The sequence below is a fragment of the Oncorhynchus tshawytscha genome, linkage group LG05 (assembly GCF_018296145.1).
Source record: "Oncorhynchus tshawytscha isolate Ot180627B linkage group LG05, Otsh_v2.0, whole genome shotgun sequence".
NCBI classification, from domain to species: Eukaryota; Metazoa; Chordata; class Actinopteri; order Salmoniformes; family Salmonidae; genus Oncorhynchus; species Oncorhynchus tshawytscha.
The window spans coordinates 39,346,548-39,366,869 of NC_056433.1; the positions used below are offsets into that span (position 1 = coordinate 39,346,548).

At 40.7% G+C, this 20,322-nt stretch overlaps 1 protein-coding gene across 1 annotated transcript in view; it reads left to right on the forward strand.

The window, feature by feature from the left end:
• Positions 1–440: 440 nt before the first annotated feature.
• The window catches only part of LOC112232945 (sterile alpha motif domain-containing protein 5-like), a 71,817-nt gene continuing 51,935 nt past the window's right edge, over positions 441–20,322 (forward strand). The window contains exon 1 of the mRNA XM_024400284.2: positions 441–1,154. Within this exon, the coding sequence (XP_024256052.2) occupies positions 657–1,154 (498 nt within the window). The 5' untranslated portion in view covers positions 441–656. The remainder of the gene's footprint in view (positions 1,155–20,322) is intronic.

The window sequence follows — 20,322 nt, forward strand, 5'->3', positions numbered from 1 at the left end:
TTTAGAATTGATCGGAATACATTTTCAGTGTATTCTCAAACAATTTAGGAAGCGCTGCCCCCTCACGCTTCTCCAGCACTTCAAGCCTGATTACTTGTGAAGCTAAGGCAGCTGGACTGCGCTATTTCATCAGTAAAAATATGAAGATATTTTTGTGGGAGGATTATTTGTCGTACCCCCCACTACTACTTCCAGCAGCTATGTCTAAAAGTGGGAGCATCAGACAGTTTCATGAAGTTTGAGCCTAAAAATCAGGACAGTCTCATCAAGGTCAAGTCCCAGAGCCCATACATGTCTTTCATTGGTCCACTCAGACACAGTTATCGACAAATCAATAATTTCCCAGTAGATGGCAGCAAACACTCATGAATCAGTTCAATTCATTTGAACCCAACAGGACACTAAGTGCATTGCGATGTAGCTGGGGACTATCCATTGTAGTGGGGATACTGCGGAGTGGGGACTTTCGAGTAGCTGGCAAACACTTGCTCTATGCGTAGCGCGCATGTTGGTAGATGGGACAGATGGAGAAAAGGAGAGGATGAGCGTGCTACACGCAGTCAGGATTTTCATTAGAATAAAGCAAAATGGCTAGTGTTTTTCTGATTTACTGAACCGTTTACCTTCGTATTTGTTCTTCTTGCTTGCTCCCCAAAATGACCACCCGTGGACCTAGCATCGTGTTTGAGTGGCTGAAGACCCTCCAGCTCTCTCAGTATGTGGAGTCCTTCGTGGATAACGGCTATGATGATCTGGAAGTTTGCAAACAAATTGGGGACCCCGACCTGGATGCTATCGGTGTCTACATACCGCACCACCGGCGAAGGATCAACAACGCGGTGCAAAGGCTGAAAGATGAGGATGAGGAAGCCGCCGGGCTTTACTTCACACTTGAGCCAATGCCCACCAACCCCCCCAACAGCCACCTGTTGGAACATTACGAGTCCAAACTCTGGGGGTCAAGGTCTTGGACTGAACCGGACAGTGACTGGGTCGGGAGGAATGGGGGTACATATCTGTGCGCGCAAAGGAACCTGATGCTTGGCAACCGAAGGGAGTTGGTGATTTACCCCAAAATGAAGCTGAAGATCATGATTAGGGATAAAGTCATCAGAGATGGCATCAACATCGCCAGGCCACCATACTCAAACAAGGTATATAAGTCACACAAATGTTTTTGGTGCTTTGTCCAGTGTTGACCTCATATTGTCTTACAGAAACCCTGTATTGATCTCACATAAGTGCCTGCTGCCTCCCAGTGTGTTCTCAGGTGATAGAGTGGTCGGTGGCCAGTCTGTCTTTTGAAGTTCACTTTGGTGGGGTTACCATCATGAGAAAGATATTAGTGCCTAGCTTCCAATACTCTTCACATCCTTATAATCTAAAAATGAGTTTGTATCATCTATCTGCCATGAGGGCAGGGGCCTCATGTAAAAGTGGCAATAATAATCTAAACTTTTGAATACCCCCAAAACACAAACTTTGGATCAGCACCTCACCTCACACTTGTCAGTCCCAGCGCTAATGTAATGAGTGACTGACTGGTCACATATCAGATTTATTTAATGATAACCATGAGAGAATAGAACTGTCCCAGGGTCATTGAGTTCAGTTCACCCTGCAGCCTGGCCTCAGAGCCATACAAAGCATACGATACATATGTCGATACGCCTCCAAGACCTATTATTCACTACATGACCAAAAGTATGTGGACACCTGCAGGTCGAACATCTTCCAAAATCAAGGGCATTAATATGTAGTTGGTCCCCCTTTTTCTGCTATAAGAGCCTCCACTGTTTTGGGAATGCTTTCTACTAGATGTTGGAACATTGCTGGGGGTACTTGCTTCCATTCAGCCACAAGAGCAGTAGAGTGTAGGCCTGGATCGCAGTCGGCGTTCCAATTCATCCAAAGGTGTTGGATGGGGTTGAGATCAGGGCTTTGTGCAGGCCAGTCAAGTTCTTCCACATCTATCTCGACAAACCATTTCTGTATGGACTTCGCTTTGTGCACAGGGGCATTGTCATGCTGAAACAGGAAAGGACCGTCCCCAAACTGTTGCCACAAAGTTGGAAGCACAGAATTGTCTAGAATGTCATTGTATGCTGTAGCGTTAAGATTTCCCTTCACTTGAACTTAAGGGCCTAGCACGAACCATGGAAAACAGCGACCAACCATTATTCCTCCTCCACCAAACTTTACAGTTGGCACTATGCATTCGTGAAGGTAGCTTTCTCCGCCAAACCAAGATTCATCCATCAGACTGCCAGATGGTGAAGCGTCACTTCAGAGAACGCATTTACACTGCTCCAGTGTCTAATGGCGGTGAGTTTTACACCACTCCAGCTGATGCTTGGCATTGCTTGGCATTGCTTGCAAGCTGACAAGGTAAAAAGCTGTCGTTCTGACCCTGAACAAGGCAGTTAACCCACTGTTCCTAGGATGTCATTGAAAATAAGAATTTGTTCTTAACTGACTTGCCTAGTAAAATAGAAATTAAATAGGTTTCCATGGCTGAGCAGCCGCACACAAGCCTAAAATCACTTGCGCATCCTAGGCTTGTGTGCAGATGTTTGTCTATGGACTTTGCATATGTCTGTGTGCTCGATCTTATACACATGTCGGGTGAAGCTGAAGTAGTCAAATCCACTAATTTGAGGGGTGTCCACATACCTTTGTGTGTGTGTGTGTGTGTGTGTGTATATATATATATATATATATATATATATATACACATACAGTGGGGCAAAAAAGTATTTAGTCAGCCACCAATTGTGCAAGTTCTCCCACTTAAAATGATGAGAGAGGCCTGTAATTTTCATCATAGGTACACTTCAACTATGACAGACAAAATTAGCATTTTTTTTCCAGAAAATCACATTGTAGGATTTTTAATGACTTTATTTGCAAATTATGTTGGAAAATAAGTATTTGGTCACCTACAAACAAGCAAGATTTCTGTCTCTCACAGACCTGTAACTTCTTCTTTAAGAGGCTCCTCTGTCCTCCACTCGTTACCTGTATTAATGGCACCTGTTTGAACTTGTTATCAGTATAAAAGACACCTGTCCACAACCTCAAACAGTCACACTCCAAGCTCCACTATGGCCAAGACCAAAGAGCTGTCAAAGGACACCAGAAACAAAATTGTAGACCTGCACCAGGCTGGGAAGACTGAATCTGCAATAGGTAAGCAGCTTGGTTTGAATACATCAACTGTGGGAGCAATTATTAGGAAATGGAAGACATACAAGACCACTGATAGTCTCCCTCGATCTGGGAGATCGCAAGATCTCACCCCGTGGGGTCAAAATGATCACAAGAACAGTGAGCAAAAATCCCAGAACCACACGGGGGTACCTAGTGAATGACCTGCAGAGAGCTGGGACCAAAGTAACAAAGCCTACCATCAGTAACACACTACGCCGCCAGGGACTCAAATCCTGCAGTGCCAGACGTGTCCCCCTGCTTAAGCCAGTACATGTCCAGGCCCATCTGAAGTTTGCTAGAGAGCATTCGGATGATCCAGAAGAAGATTGGGAGAATGTCATATGGTCAGATGAAACCAAAATAGAACTTTTTGGTAAAAACTCAACTCGTCGTGTTTGGAGGACAAAGAATGCTGAGTTGCATCCAAAGAACACCATACCTACTGTGAAGCATGGGGGTGGAAACATCATGCTTTGGGGCTGTTTTTCTGCAAAGGGACCAGGACGACTGATCCGTGTAAAGGAAAGAATGAATGGGGCCATGTATCGTGAGATTTTGAGTGAAAACCTCCTTCCATCAGCAAGGGCATTGAAGATGAAACGTGGCTGGGTCTTTCAGCATGACAATGATCCCAAACACACCGCCCGGGCAACGAAGGAGTGGCTTCTTAAGAAGCATTTCAAGGTCCTGGAGTGGCCTAGCCAGTCTCCAGATCTCAACCCCATAGAAAATCTTTGGAGGGAGTTGAAAGTCTGTGTTGCCCAGCAACAGCCCCAAAACATCACTGCTCTAGAGGAGCTCTGCATGGAGGAATGGGCCAAAATACCAGCGACAGTGTGTGAAAACCTTGTGAAGACTTACAGAAAACGTTTGACCTCTGTCATTGCCAACAACGGGTATATAACAAAGTATTGAGATAAACTTTTGTTATTGACCAAATACTTATTTTCCACCATAATTTGCAAGTAAATTAATAAAAACATCCTACAATGTGATTTTCTTTTTCTTTTTTTTTCTCATTTTGTCTGTCATAGTTGAAGTGTACCTATGATGAAAATGACAGGCCTCTCTCGCCTTTTTAAGTGGGAGAACTTGCACAATTGGTGGCTGACTAAATACTTTTTTGCCCCACTGTATATATATATACACAATTTGACTAAAGCCCCCACTTAGCCACGGCTATGATATACTTTCCCTGTGTGCCCCTTCCTTTTAGAGTGAATTGTAGAGTACCACCCATGACTGTATTTGTTAGCGACAGAGATATGGTTGTCGAATTCATTTTCAATCCTTTGACTTTTCACAGTTCTAGGCTAATGTCGTTATAACTAAACTCTTTGACTATTTATCTCATAAGGCCTTATTTTGAGACCTTTCCCTAACACTGTGGAATGAAACTCATGGTTTACAGGCCCCCCAAAATGTATATATATCCTGGCTGAAGGATTTACGTCAATGAAGGATTTACATCAATCTTCCTACTGGGATTTCTGGAAAACCTGGGAAATTTATCCGAATTTTGCAACCCTACCTGCAAGTCACATTATGCTTGCAAAGTGATGTGTAATTCCTATTGGAATCCAGACAGAGTTAGGATATCCAACAGTTAAGGTTTTAGTCACCCGCAACCTGCATTCATAATAACTGGCAGAATTAGGATCAGTGTGAGGAGACTACCTATGCCATTTAAATTAGAACAACCATTTCAGTAATGGGTACAAAAAAATCTAACTAAAATGATTGGATTAGTTTAGAAAAATGTATGTGATTTATCTTTGTGGCATAATCAATGTACATGCAAAAACAAAGATATTAAAAACAATTTTTTTAAAGCTACCTGCAGTAGAGCAAAACTTAAAAAGCAAAACTTAGCAAAACTTTAAAAAATACTTCTGATTTAGATTTGAGTCAGTGCCACAAACATTTTAAAATTAAGAATACTTTTTTTATTGACTTTGAGTTCAACTAGAAGTATTTTAGTAAAATATGCCGTTACAACAATTTGCTGTTACAACAAAAAACAAGGCTTGAGAAAGTTTTCACTCCCCTTTGTATTTTTCCTATTTTGTTGCCTTACAACCTGAAATTAAAATGGATTTTTTTGTGGGTTTGAATCATTTAGACAACATCCTACCACTTTGAAGATGCAACATATTTTTTATTGTGAAACAAACAAGAAATAAGCCAAAAAAACTGAACTTGAGCGTGCATAACTATTCACCCCCCCAAAGGCAATTCTTTGTAGAGCCACCTTTTGCAGCAATTACAGCTGCAAGTCTCTTGGGGGTATGTCTCTATAAGCTTGGCACATCTAGTCACTGGGATTTTTGCCCATTCAAGGCAACACTGCTCCAGCTCCTTCAAGTTAGATGGGTTCTGATGGTGTACAGCAATCGTTAAGTCGTAACACAGATTCTCAATTGGATTGAGGTCTGGGCTTTGACTAAGCCATTCCAAGATATTTAAATGTTTCCCCTTAAACCACTCAAGTGTTTCTTTAGCAGTATGCTTAGGGTCGTTGTCCTGCTGGAAGGTGAACCACAGTCCCAGTCTCAAATCTCTGAGAGACTGAAACAGGTTTCCCTCAAGAATTTCCCTTTATTTAGCCCCATCCATCATGACCTTCAATTCTGACCAGTTTCCCAGTCTCTGCCGATGAAAAACATCCATACAGCATGATGCTGCCACCACCATGCTTCACTGTGGAGATGGTATTCTCGGGGTGATGAGAGGTGTTGAGTTTGCGCCAGACATAGCGTTTTCCTTGATGGTCAACATGCTCCATTTTAGTCTCATCTGATCAGAGTACCTGCTTCCATATGTTTGGGGAGTCTCCCACATTGCCTTTTGGTGAACACCAAACATGTTTGCTCACTTTTTTCTTTAAGCAATGGCTTTTTAATGGTCCCTCTTCCGTAAATCCCAGCTCTGTGGAGGGTACGGCTTAAAGTGATTCTATGGACAGATACTCCAATCTCCGCTGTGGAGCTTTGCAGCTCCTTCATGGTTGTCTTTGGTCTCTTTGTTGCCTCTCTGATTAATGCCCTCCATGCCTGGTCGATGAGTTTTGGTGGGCGGCCCTCTCTTGGCAGGTTTGTTGTGATGCCATATTCTTTCCTTTTTTAATCATGGATTTAATGGTGCTCCATGGGGTGTTCAAAGTTTCAGATATTTTTTTATAACCCAACCCTGATCTGTACTTCTCCACAACTTTTTCCCTGACCTGATTGGAGAGCTCATTTGTCTTCTGGGCCTTTCAGAACAGAACATATACTGAGATCATGTGACAGATCATGTAACACTTAGATTGCACACAGGTGGACTTTATTTAACTGATTATGTGACCTCTGAGGGTAATTGGTTGCACCAGATCTTATTGAAGGGCTTCATAGCAAAGGGGGTGAATACATATTCACGCACCACTTTTCAGTTTTTTTTTTGTTAATTTTTTTAAACAATACATTAGTTTTCATTTTACTTCACCAATTTGGACAATTTGTGTGTATGTCCATTACATGAAATCAAATTAAAGTACAGGTTGTAATGCAACAAACTAGGAAAAACGCCAAAGGGGGTGAAAACTATTGCAAGGCACTGTAAGTTACGTCACCCAATTTGTATGCTATTGTACGACCGGGTACAACTTATGATAAGTCCTCTAACTCGTATGATATTGTACAACAGCTACTCCATTCATAATGTAACCTAATGTAAAGTAATATATCATACAAAATGGAGGGAATAAATATACATACCACATCCTACATATTGCCCTAAGAACAGGTTCTACCCTGGGAAGGTCTGTGTTCGAATTGCTGTGTTGTCGGCTGCTGTAATTTGACAATCAAGTCTCTTATTTCCTGTAGAGGGTGGCGATTTACAACCTGATAATTATTAATTCACACTGACCTCACCTATCTAGTGTCCTCAACTCTCTCAAGGCCCAGGGTTAGGTCTTAGATGATGGCTGAGAACTAGCATTAGAGTGTAGCATCATGTATCAGTGAGGCCTCTCTGTTCATGGTGTTCCAGTGTTTCCCATATATTATTTTTTAGGCGTGCGCAGAGTTCCTGAACCAACATTGAAGGTTGCGGGACACAAAATTCCATTTGAATGTGTCTAAGTAATTAAAGGAAAAGCATTTGGGGATATCCCCCTACTCTATCTATTAGAGATTGAATTCATATTTTTCTCTGTGGAATGGGCAAAGCAGTTGTTCTATGATCAATTTAACTAAAAGCCAATACTGCTTTCCTTACAGACTCATAAATCACAAATTCTCTTGGTGAAGAAAAACAATGTATTTTTAATGGACGGTTTGGGGTATGTACGTTTGGCAGGAACACAAATAAAGCTACAGTTTAGAGTGGAGAGAGGAACATCTTCCTGTTCTGTCTCTGTCTGAGTACGGGTGTGTATACTTATGCATTTGTGCATGTCTGTATTTGCACCACAATGTGAGTCTATGGACTATAGCCTACACATTACATGTGCCAGTGAGGTGTGGTAGGCTACAGGGTATCTAGTGCTGCTAATGCTTTATTTACCAAAACAAAATTATCGGCCAAATGTAGGACTGATTAGATTAAGTGTTGCATACATGCATTTTTTTTATCAAGCATAAGAATATGTGTGGGTGTGCGCTATGATGTTGTTGGGTGAGGAAGAGGGGTGAGTGTGAGGAGGAGGATAGGGGTGTTGCTTTGTTCAATTTGCCTGACTGTTGCCATGAAGCCATGTTCATTGAGAAGAGCTGACTGTTGATGTTGCATTCTCTCCTGACCTACTGGCCTGAGCATGACCTTATTTCTATTACAGCATATTGCATGAATCTCATTCACATTTCATTCACCCAGTTCAATGTAACAGTGATAGGTTTAGGCTACTACATGGTACTCAAATTTTCCCTATACCATTCATGAGGTTGCTACAACTTAGCCTATGAATTAAAGATTACAACATAGATGCACGCAGGTCGAGAGACAAATTTGAGGTGACAGACACTCTTGCCTGCATCTAACTGATATAGGGTATAATAATTAGTATAGTTATTAGTCCAACAGTTGCAAACAAGAGTTTCTATTGGACAAATTCAGGTATGTTTATCCGTGTTTTGTTCCATTTGCTTACGTAAAAAAAAAATGTTGTTTTTCAACAGAATCGGCGGAATGAATACACCTCTGATCACGCCTAAACTCAGTTCACTCTCATAACAGCCACGTTGTATTCCTTCTCTTCTCTTGTGGACTTCAATGTACAACACATCAGCTGTATGTGACCTGGCAAAAAAAACCTTCCAAGCCAAACCTCTACAAACAGCCGACATTGTTGTCCCCATAGTAGAACTAACACGGTAGTAAAGCATGCAGGAATGTTAGTGTACAGTAAGTAAACAGTTACACCGGCGGGCCTGGTGACATTCTTGATTTGGAAAAGTGCCGGTGTTATGTTGGAAAGTCATAGCCAGATAGCTAACATAGCAGCCCTCTGCTTGATTAGGGTGTTTCAGTAGGCTAAACTAGCTAGCTGCATTTACCAGCTAAGTGAAAAAATATATGACAATCTCTCTCTATTTCTCTCTTGCTTCTTCATTTCGGAAGAAATGTGTTTGTTCAAAACTGTTCAACTATTGTCTTTCTGAGTCAACTACTCACCACATTGTATACACTGCAGTGCTAGCTAGTGGTAAGGTATGCTTGAGTACTAGATTCATTCTCTGATCCTTTGACTGGGTGGACAACATGTTAGTTCATGCTGGAAGAGCTCTGAAAGGCTGGAGGACATTCTCCGGAAGTTGTCATAATGACTGTGTAAGGGGGTGAGAACCATGTGCCTCCTAGGTTTTGTATTTGTATTATATTGTACCCAGAGGAGGACAGAAGCTATCTGTCCTCCAGCTACACCATGGTGCTACCCTACAGAGTGCTGTTGAGGCTACTGTAGACCTTTGCAAAATAGTGTATTTTAATCAGTTATTTGGTGATATATTTAGTATAGTTTCATCTAAATAGGATAACTTTTGAAATATTTTACCATTTAAATTGTTGTGCCCCGCTCAGTAGATGACGTAAGTGTGAGTGGTTGCCAAGATGACCCGGAGCATGAACGACCCCACCATGTCCGCACAGCAGGGAATCCATGTGTCATGAGGAGCGAGGGCAAAATATAAAAGAAAAAGAGAGGAGCAGAAAAGGAAAAGAGAAAGATCAGTCTTATCCAGACTTATGACAGGTTATTATTTAGTGGCATTTAAAGCTTCACTCAATGGCAGGAGACAAATAACTGTTTTTCAACCATACACGGTGTGTTTTGTCTTCCTGTACTGTGTGAGGTTAATAGGTCCTTGCTGTACTGTGCGAGGTTAAAAGATTCCCCCGTCATGTTTAAAGGATTATTCTTTCATCTCTCTACTATAGTTACTGAATTACAACTCACTGGGGTGGCTGTTAGCCGAGTGGTTAGAGCATTGGGCCAGTAACAGAAAGGTTGCTGGATCAAATCCCTGAGCTGACAAGGTAAAAATGTGTTGTTCTGCCCCTGAACAATGCAGTTGGATGACATTGTCTCCTCAACTCTCTTTTCATTTGTTCTATTTATGTGTGATTAAAGCTGCTCTTTGCAGAAATCGATCTGTCATCTCCAGGTTGCTAATTCTAATAGTTTGCCTAATTGAATAAGCTAGTGTACAAAACTGAAAGTAAAAGATGCAAAAATGAAACTTAAGAACGTGAAGCACAGAGAAAGCACACATAGAACATATCAACCGCTTTTAGACTCACTTTCAATGAGTGACAGATCTATAACAAATATTTCTATGTGAATGTGGTCAGGTTGCCCAAAAAGTTACATATTGCAGCTTTAAATCTGGTCAGAATTCCCACCTATATACACTACTTTTGACCTTGGCTCATAGGACTCTGGTTAAAAGTAGTGCACTATGTAGGGAATAGCAGGGTGCCCTTTCAGATGCCGCCTCACTGTAGCCTACTGGTCCCTAGATAAAGGTGAATGGCCAGTCCAGTTTCCCTCATTAGAATGCTCTACAAAATACCCTTTTACCCATATGACTTGAATCAGGTCTCAGACGACTACAACAAATGTGAAATATGAAATCTAGGTGAAATGCTGACAGTTCACAGCTCTAGTAGTAAACTAGGGCTGACAGAGACGATGAGCAGCTAAGAAGCGTGACTGTTGTAGTGGAGTCATAGGGTGACCCTCATGTTGGTTGTTGTCTCTTGGCAGATTCTATAAGTAGAGGAAAGTCTGACGTTCCCCTGCTCTGGCCTGGAAGGAGATGAGTCAGGAATAAGGATGCACATGGATGATGCTTGATTGCTGGCTCTGCCACAATGGTGACGTGATCGTTTAGAATGTTTGCTCTGATAAAATCATCTTGTATGACAAAGGATTCTCCCTCCGTAGCAAGAACACTAATACTGTGAATTTCACCGGTCGACAGTATAACCTGTAATCCACAGTACATCTTGTACAGTCTAGATTCTAGAGCTGGAGTCCAATTAGAAACCATGCTGTTCTGAGCTAGTGAAAAGACAGAAGTGCAAGTTTTGGTCAAGGTTCATTGAAATACATCCACTGAGTGTACAAAACATTAAGAACAACTGCTCTTTCCGTGATATCCACTGACCAGGTGAATCCAGGTGAAAGCTATGATCCTTTATTGATGTCACTTTTTTAAAAATAATTAAAAAATATATTTTATTTATTTATTGAACATTCGAAACATACAATATACTTGCAGTGAAGCCGCTGAGCAACTACATCATACCAGTCATCCAACAGATTCCTGTTCAGAGCGACACACAGAAGCATCCAGGATCAATGTCCTGCTCAAGGGCATGTTGACCGATCTACCACCAGGCCAAAAAATGTGAACCCAAACCCTCCAATATCCCCCCACAGTTCCCCAATAGCAGACCCTCAACCATTCAAGACCCCTCCCACAGTCCCCCCCCAGGAAGAAAAAATAAAAAATACAATGAATTCCATTCCCCACCCCCAAGAACCCCCCAATGCACCAACAACTAAGAGAAAAAAGAAAAAGACAAGAAAACAGCAAATAACAACGCAAAAAAGGACATCAAGGACAACTAAAATTATAACAGTAATGCCAACTGTATATGTTTGTGTGTATGTCTGGCACTATTACATGTATGTGTGTGTTCTTGTATGTGTTTATTTGAATGATAGTGTGTGTATATGTATGTGTACAAACACCTGCACGGCATAAGCCTCAGGCAAACCGGCATTAGTTGTAAAAACACTGCCACTTAGTGTCATTCAAATGTACTTTTATTATGTTTTATTTAGCCTTTAAAAAAAACTTTTATCTTTGACCATCTTTTTATCTCCCACGCAGCAACTCCACTCCCACTTGTCTCCAATTCCATATCCCAACCCTCAGCTTCCCTCAGCCCATCCCTCTATCTCTGCTGGCCACCCACTCCGGGTTTCTACGCAACACATATCTTTCAACTATGCTGTGCTGTTTAACGTACAATTTCAATCTATCTAATCGAATAGAATCCACAGATTGCGAGTTGAAGATAAATACTTTTACTAAAGAGTATCAGTAATTGACTGACTCTCCAGATCTCCTAACAGTTCTATTTCTAGGGTCAATTTTAGATCAATGCTATGCATTTTCAGCCATTCCTGAACCTGAGACCAGAAACAGGCTATCTGAGGGCAATACCAAAATAAAAGGTCTATTCTTTCTGTATCCTCACAACAACATCTGCAGAGCTTCGATGATTTTATGCCCCAAACATTCAACATTTTGTTGGTAGCAAGAAGTCTATATAATAATTTTAGCTGAAAAGCACAAAGTTTTGAATCTTGAGTTGTTTTATATGTCAATTTATACACCCTGTACCATGGAATCGGTACATCAAACATCTCTTCAACTATTTTTCCATCTGTATGGCACAGTTGTAAACATCCTGGTCCTCAAATGAAACTGGTATACTTTCCTATTTATTCTATTTTTATTCCTCCGCCAGTTTTGACCCTTTATATTGGGCAGACAGACCAGTTCACCTACCTCCTCCCGCTGCCACCCGCCTACTCCATTTTTGGGGCAATGCTGTAATCAATTGGTTGTACTCTTGGATTGAGCAGACCTTCCCGTACAATTCTGATAACTCCATGAAGGACATAACTCTATACCATTCCAATTTACAATATCATTTTAAAACATCTTTCCCATAAATACAGGTATTTTATCAACCAACACATTTGAGTTCAGCCGTTCTATCTTTTCAGGGGGATGAAATTGATGGTTGATAAAATGTCACTTGATAAATTCACATCAATCAGTGTTGTTGAAGTGGAGGAGACAGGTTAAAGAAGGATTTTTAAGCTTTGAGACAATTGAGATATGGGTTGTGTATGTTGGCCATTCAGAGAGTGAATGGGCATGAAAAAAGATTTAAGGGTATGTGTCAAGAACTGCAACGCTGCTGGGGATTTCACGTTGAACAGTTTCCTGTGTGTATCAAGAATAGGCCAGCATCCCTGTGGAACGCATGACACCTTGTGGTGTCCATGCCGCGCCTAATTGAGGCTGTTCTAACGGCAGGGAAGGGAATGGGAATGTCAGATATTTTGTATTTATACAACAACAATGTATTTTACTGTTGTTCTTCTATTAGCACACTTAAATGACCTGGATTGCAGTTGGGATATAATTTATTAACATGTCGACAAGTTAATAGGCTATTTACTGTTATCGCAAAAGTGATGTTGAATTGTGTTTGGTTGTCAACGCAGCCAAATATCAACAACTGAAGGAGATGGGTTTTTTGTGCCACTGATATGTCTGGATTTAATTCCAACAACGTCTCCATCTCAACCAAGAATAAAAGTTAAAGAATAAATCAAATCAAACGTTATTTAAAGTGAACTTAAAGTTTGATTTGATTTAGTCCAATTGTTTAAGTCAGTGGCACAGATGGAACTATCCAAGATCCATCTCCCTTACAATGTTGATATTTGGTTGTGTTGACAAACACAATTCAATATCCAGTTTGGCTACCAATTCATATTTTATATATTGGATTCACATCTGCATCTCAACCAAAAATCTAAAAGAATAGAGAATAGGACTACATCTAAAAGAATAGGACAAAGAATAGGACTACATCTAATCTAATCGAGATTTAATGCATTTAAATAAAGTTAGAATTGATTTAGACCTATTCTTTAACTTACATTTCTGGTTGAGATGGAGACGTGAATCCAACATATTAATGATTAACTTAAATTTCAAATCAACCAAAGCTTGAACCCCCTAGGCATTGAAACCCCTAGGCCTTGAAACCCTTGGCCTATTTTTAAATAGCCTAGTTTTAGTTTTTTTATTTATTTTATTTCACCTTTATTTAACCAGGTAGGCTAGTTGAGAACAAGTTCTCATTTGCAACTGCGACCTGGCCAAGATAAAGCATAGCAGTGTGAACAGACAACACAGAGTTACACATGGAGTTAACAATTAACAAGTCAATAACACAGTAGAAAAAAAAGGGGAGTCTATATACATTGTGTGCAAAAGGCATGAGGAGGTAGGCGAATAATTACAATTTTGCAGATTAATAACACTGGAGTGATAAATGATCAGATGGTCATGTACAGGTAGAGATAGTGGTGTGCAAAAGAGCAGAAAAGTAAATAAATAAAAACAGTATGGGGATGAGGTAGGTAAAAATGGGTGGGCTACCGATAGACTATGTACAGCTGCAGCGATCGGTTAACTGCTCAGACAGCAGATGTTTGAAGTTGGTGAGGGAGATAAAAGTCTCCAACTTCAGCGATTTTTGCAATTCGTTCCAGTCACAAGCAGCAGAGAACTGGAACGAAAGGCGGCCAAATGAGGTGTTGGCTTTAGGGATGATCAGTGAGATACACCTGCTGGAGCGCGTGCTACGGATGGGTGTTGCCATCGTGACCAGTGAACTGAGATAAGGCGGAGCTTTACCTAGCATGGACTTGTAGATGACCTGGAGCCAGTGGGTCTGGCGACGAATATGTAGCGAGGGCCAGCCGACTAGAGCATACAAGTCGCAGTGGTGGGTGGTATAAGGTGCTTTAGTGACAAAACGGATGGCACTGTGATAAACTGCATCCAGTTTGCTGAGTAGAGTGTTGGAAGCAATTTTGTAGATGACATCGCCGAAGTCGAGGATCGGTAGGATAGTCAGTTTTACTAGGGTAAGTTTGGCGGCGTGAGTGATGGAGGCTTTGTTGCGGAATAGAAAGCCGATTCTTGATTTGATTTTCGATTGGAGATGTTTGATATGAGTCTGGAAGGAGAGTTTACAGTCTAGCCAGACACCTAGGTACTTATAGATGTCCACATATTCAAGGTCGGAACCATCCAGGGTGGTGATGCTGGTCAGGCGTGCGGGTGCAGGCAGCGAACGGTTGAAAAGCATGCATTTGGTTTTACTAGCGTTTAAGAGCAGTTGGAGGCCACGGAAGGAGTGTTGTATGGCATTGAAGCTCGTTTGGAGGTTAGATAGCACAGTGTCCAAGGACGGGCCGGCAGTATATAGAATGGTGTCGTCTGCGTAGAGGTGGATCAGGGAATCGCCCGCAGCAAGAGCAACATCATTGATATATACAGAGAAAAGAGTCGGCCCGAGGATTGAACCCTGTGGCACCCCCACAGAGACTGCCAGAGGACCGGACAGCATGCCCTCCGATTTGACACACTGAACTGTGTCTGCAAAGTAATTGGTGAACCAGGCAAGGCAGTCATCCGAAAAACCGAGGCTACCATTGGTTGAATTGAAACGAAAGCTGTTGATGACTTTGCAAAGTATCGTTGATCACATTTAATTTGCTCTGTAAAACTTACCCTTTAGAATGACTTCGATAGCAACAGCGAACATATTTAGTCATTAAAATACCTATCTGTTAGCATTCTCTCTATCGCACATAGGTAGTATTCATTGACAATTTCAAAGCTAAGCAAAGCTTGGTTTGGTTGAAACCCTGGATGGGCGAGAGCTGTACGTGTTTTCAAATAACATCTGCTTGTTTTTTTATCACCATCCTTCCTAACCTTGGTGTGGAGTTGAGTCAGACGTGGGCATACTGCATCATTAATGCAGTGGTGAAAAAAGTAGTCAATTGTCATAGTTGAGTAAAAGTAAAGAAACCTTAATAGAAAATGACTTAAGAAAATATTAATGTCACCCATTAAAATCCTACTTGAGTAAAAGTTTTAAAGTATTTGCTTTTAAATATGCTTAAGTATCAAAAGTAAATGTAATTGCTAAAATATACTTAAGTATCAAAAGTAAAAGTATAAGTAATTTGAAAAAAATCCTTATATTAAGGAAACCAGATGCACCATTTTATTTGTTTTTATATATTTATGGATAGCCAGGGGCACGCTCCAACCCTCAGACATAATTTAAAAAACAAAGTATGTGTTTATTGAGTCCGCTTTAAGGATGACCAGGGATGTTCTCCTGATTAGTGTGAGAATGACAATTTTTCTGTGTTGCTAAGCATTCGAAATGTACGTAGTACTTTTGGGTGTCAGGGAAAATGTAGAGTAAAAAGTACATTATTTTCTATAGGAATGTTGCAAAGTTAAAGTTGTCAAAAACATGAATTGTAAAGTAAACAAAAACATTTGTTTTACTTACGGTACCTTGCAAAAGTATTCATCCTCTTGGCATTTTTCCTATTTTGTTGCATTGCAACATGTAATTTAAATTGATTTGTATTTGGATTGTAGAATGTTACAATGTAGAATGTTTAAACCTTGTAGTGGGAGTATTTTAATGATGTCACAATGTAGAACCCTAAAGGTTGGTCCCCTGTTCTAATGGACATACACAAAATAGTCCAAATTGGTGAAGTGAAATGAGAAAAAGAACTTGTTTAAAAAATCATTTAAAAAATAAACAAACAGAAAAGTGGTGCGTGCATATATATTCACACCCTTTGCTATGAAGGCCCTAAATAAGATCTGGTGCAACCAATTACCCTCAGAAGTCACATAATTAGTTAAATAAAGTCCACCTGTGTGCAATCTGTGTCACATGATCTCAGTATATATACACCTGTTCTGAAAGGCCCCAGAGTCTAAAACACCACTATGCAAGGAGCACCATCCAAGCAAGCGGCACCATGAAGACCAAGGAGCTCTCCAAAAAGGTCAGGGACAAAGTTGTGGAGAAGTACAGATCAGGGTTGGGTTATAAAAAAATATCCAAAACTTTGAACATCCCATGGAGCACCATTAAATCCATTTTTAAAACAATGGAAAGAATATGGCACCACAACAAACCTGCCAAGAGAGGCACGCCACAAAAACTCTTTACGGAAAGGTGGCCAGAAAAATGCCATTGCTTACAGATAAAAATCATGCTGTGGAGATGTTTTTCATCGGCGGTGACTGGGAAACTGGTCAGAATTGAAGCAATGATGGATGGCGCTAAATACAGGGAAATTCTTGAGGGAAACCGGTTTCAGTCTTCCAAAGATTTGAGACTGGGACTGAGGTACACTCTCCAGCAGCACAGTGACCCTAAGCATACTGCTAATAGTTATGCACGCTCAAGTTTTCAGTTTTTTTGTCTTATTTCTTGTTTGTTTCACAATAAAATATATTTTGCATCTTCAAAGTGGTAGGCATGTTGTGTAAATCAAATGATACAAACCCACAAAAAATATATATTTTAATTCCAGGTTGTAAGGCAACAAAATAGGAAAAATGACAAGGGGGTGAATACCTTTGCAAGCAACTGTAAGTACTTTACATCACTGAATTAATGGCAAATGAGAAGGTTTCTTGCATATTCATCCTAGTAGACCTGGGAAGCTCTCTTGTCTATCTGCTACTGTGGCACAAAGAGAAAAGCCACTTTCCCCATTTGTGGAATGATTTGATTTCTCCTTTCCGTGACTCTCCTGAACATCTTGCTTTTCAAAATGCTGTTTAAAAGGAGCCCATTTCTTCACCAGAATTGTCTGTGTTTGATTACAGTATGCATGGAATGTCGTGTTTTAGCATAAAAGAGAGACCACTTTAATGGGCATTTTTTAAGGCCACCGTGTAATGTACTGGCGCACATGAGCCACTTCCACTGCACGGAACAGTTCTACTGCACTGCACTATATTATTATATTAGCCTATAATGCCACTTAGGGAACTTTTAACGTTTTGCTCCCCTCATTCTGGCTGCTGTACAGTGCATCATGAATGTAGCACTGCATTTATTTATTGTGTTGATGTGAATGAATCTTAAATCCTGCATATAAGAGCACGTTGATCCACCAGAGCTCTAGCATCCTGTTGTGCCTGCCTGGTCTCTTTTTGTGTCTCTGCTCCCATTTGGAAAGATAAACAGGGATTTTATAACTGAAGAAAAAAAAACACACACACACACACTCACACACACCTCTGTGCATGAACCACCATGTTACTAAAGGAAAAGGAGGGCTGAGCAAATCAAATCAAATCAAATTTTATTTGTCACATACACATGGTTAGCAGATGTTAATGCGAGTGTAGTGAAATGCTTGTGCTTCTAGTTCCGACAATGCAGTAATAACGAACAAGTAATCTAACTAACAATTCCAAAAAAACTACTGTCTTATACACAGTGTAAGGGGATAAAGAATATGTACATAAGGATATATGAATGAGTGATGGTACAGAGTAGCATAGGCAAGATACAGTAGATGATATCGAGTACAGTATATACATATGAGATGAGTATGTAAACCAAGTGGCATAGTTAAAGTGGCTAGTGATACATGTATTACATAAGGATACAGTCGATGATATAGAGTACAGGATCTACGTATGCATATGAGATGAATAATGTAGGGTAAGTAACATTATATAAGGTAGCATTGTTTAAAGTGGCTAGTGATATATTTACATCATTTCCCATCAATTCCCATGATTAAAGTGGCTGGAGTAGAGTCAGTGTCATTGACAGTGTGTTGGCAGTAGCCACTCAATGTTAGTGGTGGCTGTTTAACAGTCTGATGGCCTTGAGATAGAAGCTGTTTTTCAGTCTCTCGGTCCCAGCTTTGATGCACCTGTACTGACCTCGCCTTCTGGATGACAGCGGGGTGAACAGGCAGTGGCTCGGGTGGTTGATGTCCTTGATGATCTTTATGGCCTTCCTGTAGCATCGGGTGGTGTAGGTGTCCTGGAGGGCAGGTAGTTTGCCCCCGGTGATGCGTTGTGCAGACCTCACTACCCTCTGAAGAGCCTTACGGTTGAGGGCGGTGCAGTTGCCATACCAGGCGGTGATACAGCCCGCCAGGATGCTCTCGATTGTGCATCTGTAGAAGTTTGTGAGTGCTTTTGGTGACAAGCCGAATTTCTTCAGCCTCCTGAGGTTGAAGAGGCGCTGCTGCGCCTTCCGCATGCCCCCATTCAAATCGACAGGGCTGTAGTGGAGCTCCCATATGAGAAGATAAACAGGGACTATTTGCATTAAACCCCCCCCCCCTTTTTTTACGCTGCTGCTACTCGCTGTTTATTATCTATGCATACTTACATGTACATATTAGATCAATTACCTTGACTAACCTGTACCCCTGCACATTGACTCGGTACCCCCTTTATATAGCCTTGTTATTTTATTGTGTTACTTTTTAAAACTTTAGTCTATTCAGTAAATATTTTCTTAATCTTATTTTTCTTAAAACTGTATTGTTGGCTAAGGGCTTGTAAGTAAGCATTTCACTGTAAGGTCTTGTTGTTGTTCGGCTCATGTGACAAATAAAATGTGATTTGATTTGGTGCGCATGCAGGTAGAACACCCAGGCACCAACAGAAAGAATATATACTGTACTACTACCCTGTGCTTCAAGTCTGTCGGCTTTGATGTACAGCATATTTGATCACGCAAACAGATAATTTCTAACATTTGTTCCCATTTAATAATTAAAGGTGCAGTACATATTTACAGAACATTAACAAGACATGCTGTTTCTTTGCTATATAGCCTAATGCTACTGTGTAGGCTGAGTTTTATTACCTTCGTTGCCATAATTATTATTTTCCAAAACCCAGGAAATAGTCATATAACACCCTATCTCCCTGATATTTGAGTCCACAAAGAGCATTGCCAATGTTGTTTACTGTTGGCATATAGAATCTTAAAGGGTTCTACCTGGAAACAAAAAGGTTTCTTCTATGGGGACACAAAAACACTGTACTGGGCCTTTATTAGCAGACCGATATAGACCTCTGTACTGCAGGCAAAACATTTTTTTTCAGGGCTGAACCTGTTTTTAATTCTCATTTTCTGTATGGGGTGTGTTTGTTACAATACCACTGAAAATATCAAAAAAGAAGGTCCAAGCATCTTCGAAAGGGTGGATCAAGCTGATTCTATACCAATTTACAGAGGCAAAGTTATGAAGGAATGCTTGCTCACTAAGGTCATTACAGAGAACACCAGACTGATACCTATCAGGATCATTTGTGAGGAAAATATCATGGAGAGTAGCCTTTTCTGGGTGTCTGGAGTCATACCTTGTAGGATTGGAAATAATCTGAGAAAGATTTAGGGAGTCCCATTGCTTTAGAACTTGGTCAAGTGATTTAGGCATGTCCAAGTTTCAGTCACCTAGCAGGACAAATTCAGGCTTAGTGTAAGGGGCCGGGACAGTGTTTAGAGCAGGAGGGTACAGGCCGATGCTGATGGTGGACACCCAGCCACAGTCAACAAAGAGCTATTCGAGTGTGTGTTTTTGTGTGTAGACAGAAGAGGAGATTTGATTTATGTGATTTATGTGATTTGATTTGATTTACTGTGATTTATACACAACCTGTTTTATTAAATGAAATGGAGGTGATTTATCTGGGGCCATTTACTATGCTTTCGGGAGGGCTAGATGGCATTTTATCCCTGTTAGAACTACAGTAGGCTAGAGCCAGGGGGTGAAGGGAGACGTTTTACTGCATGTCTGTAGAGACGATGGCAGTGTGGCACTTTGGATTTCAAGTTACAAACAAAAGGATGCTTCTTCGTTCAAGCGTATAAAACTTAGACTTTCTAATATAGAAGATGGAAAATGTTCCTTATAATTCCTCTAATTCTAATAAC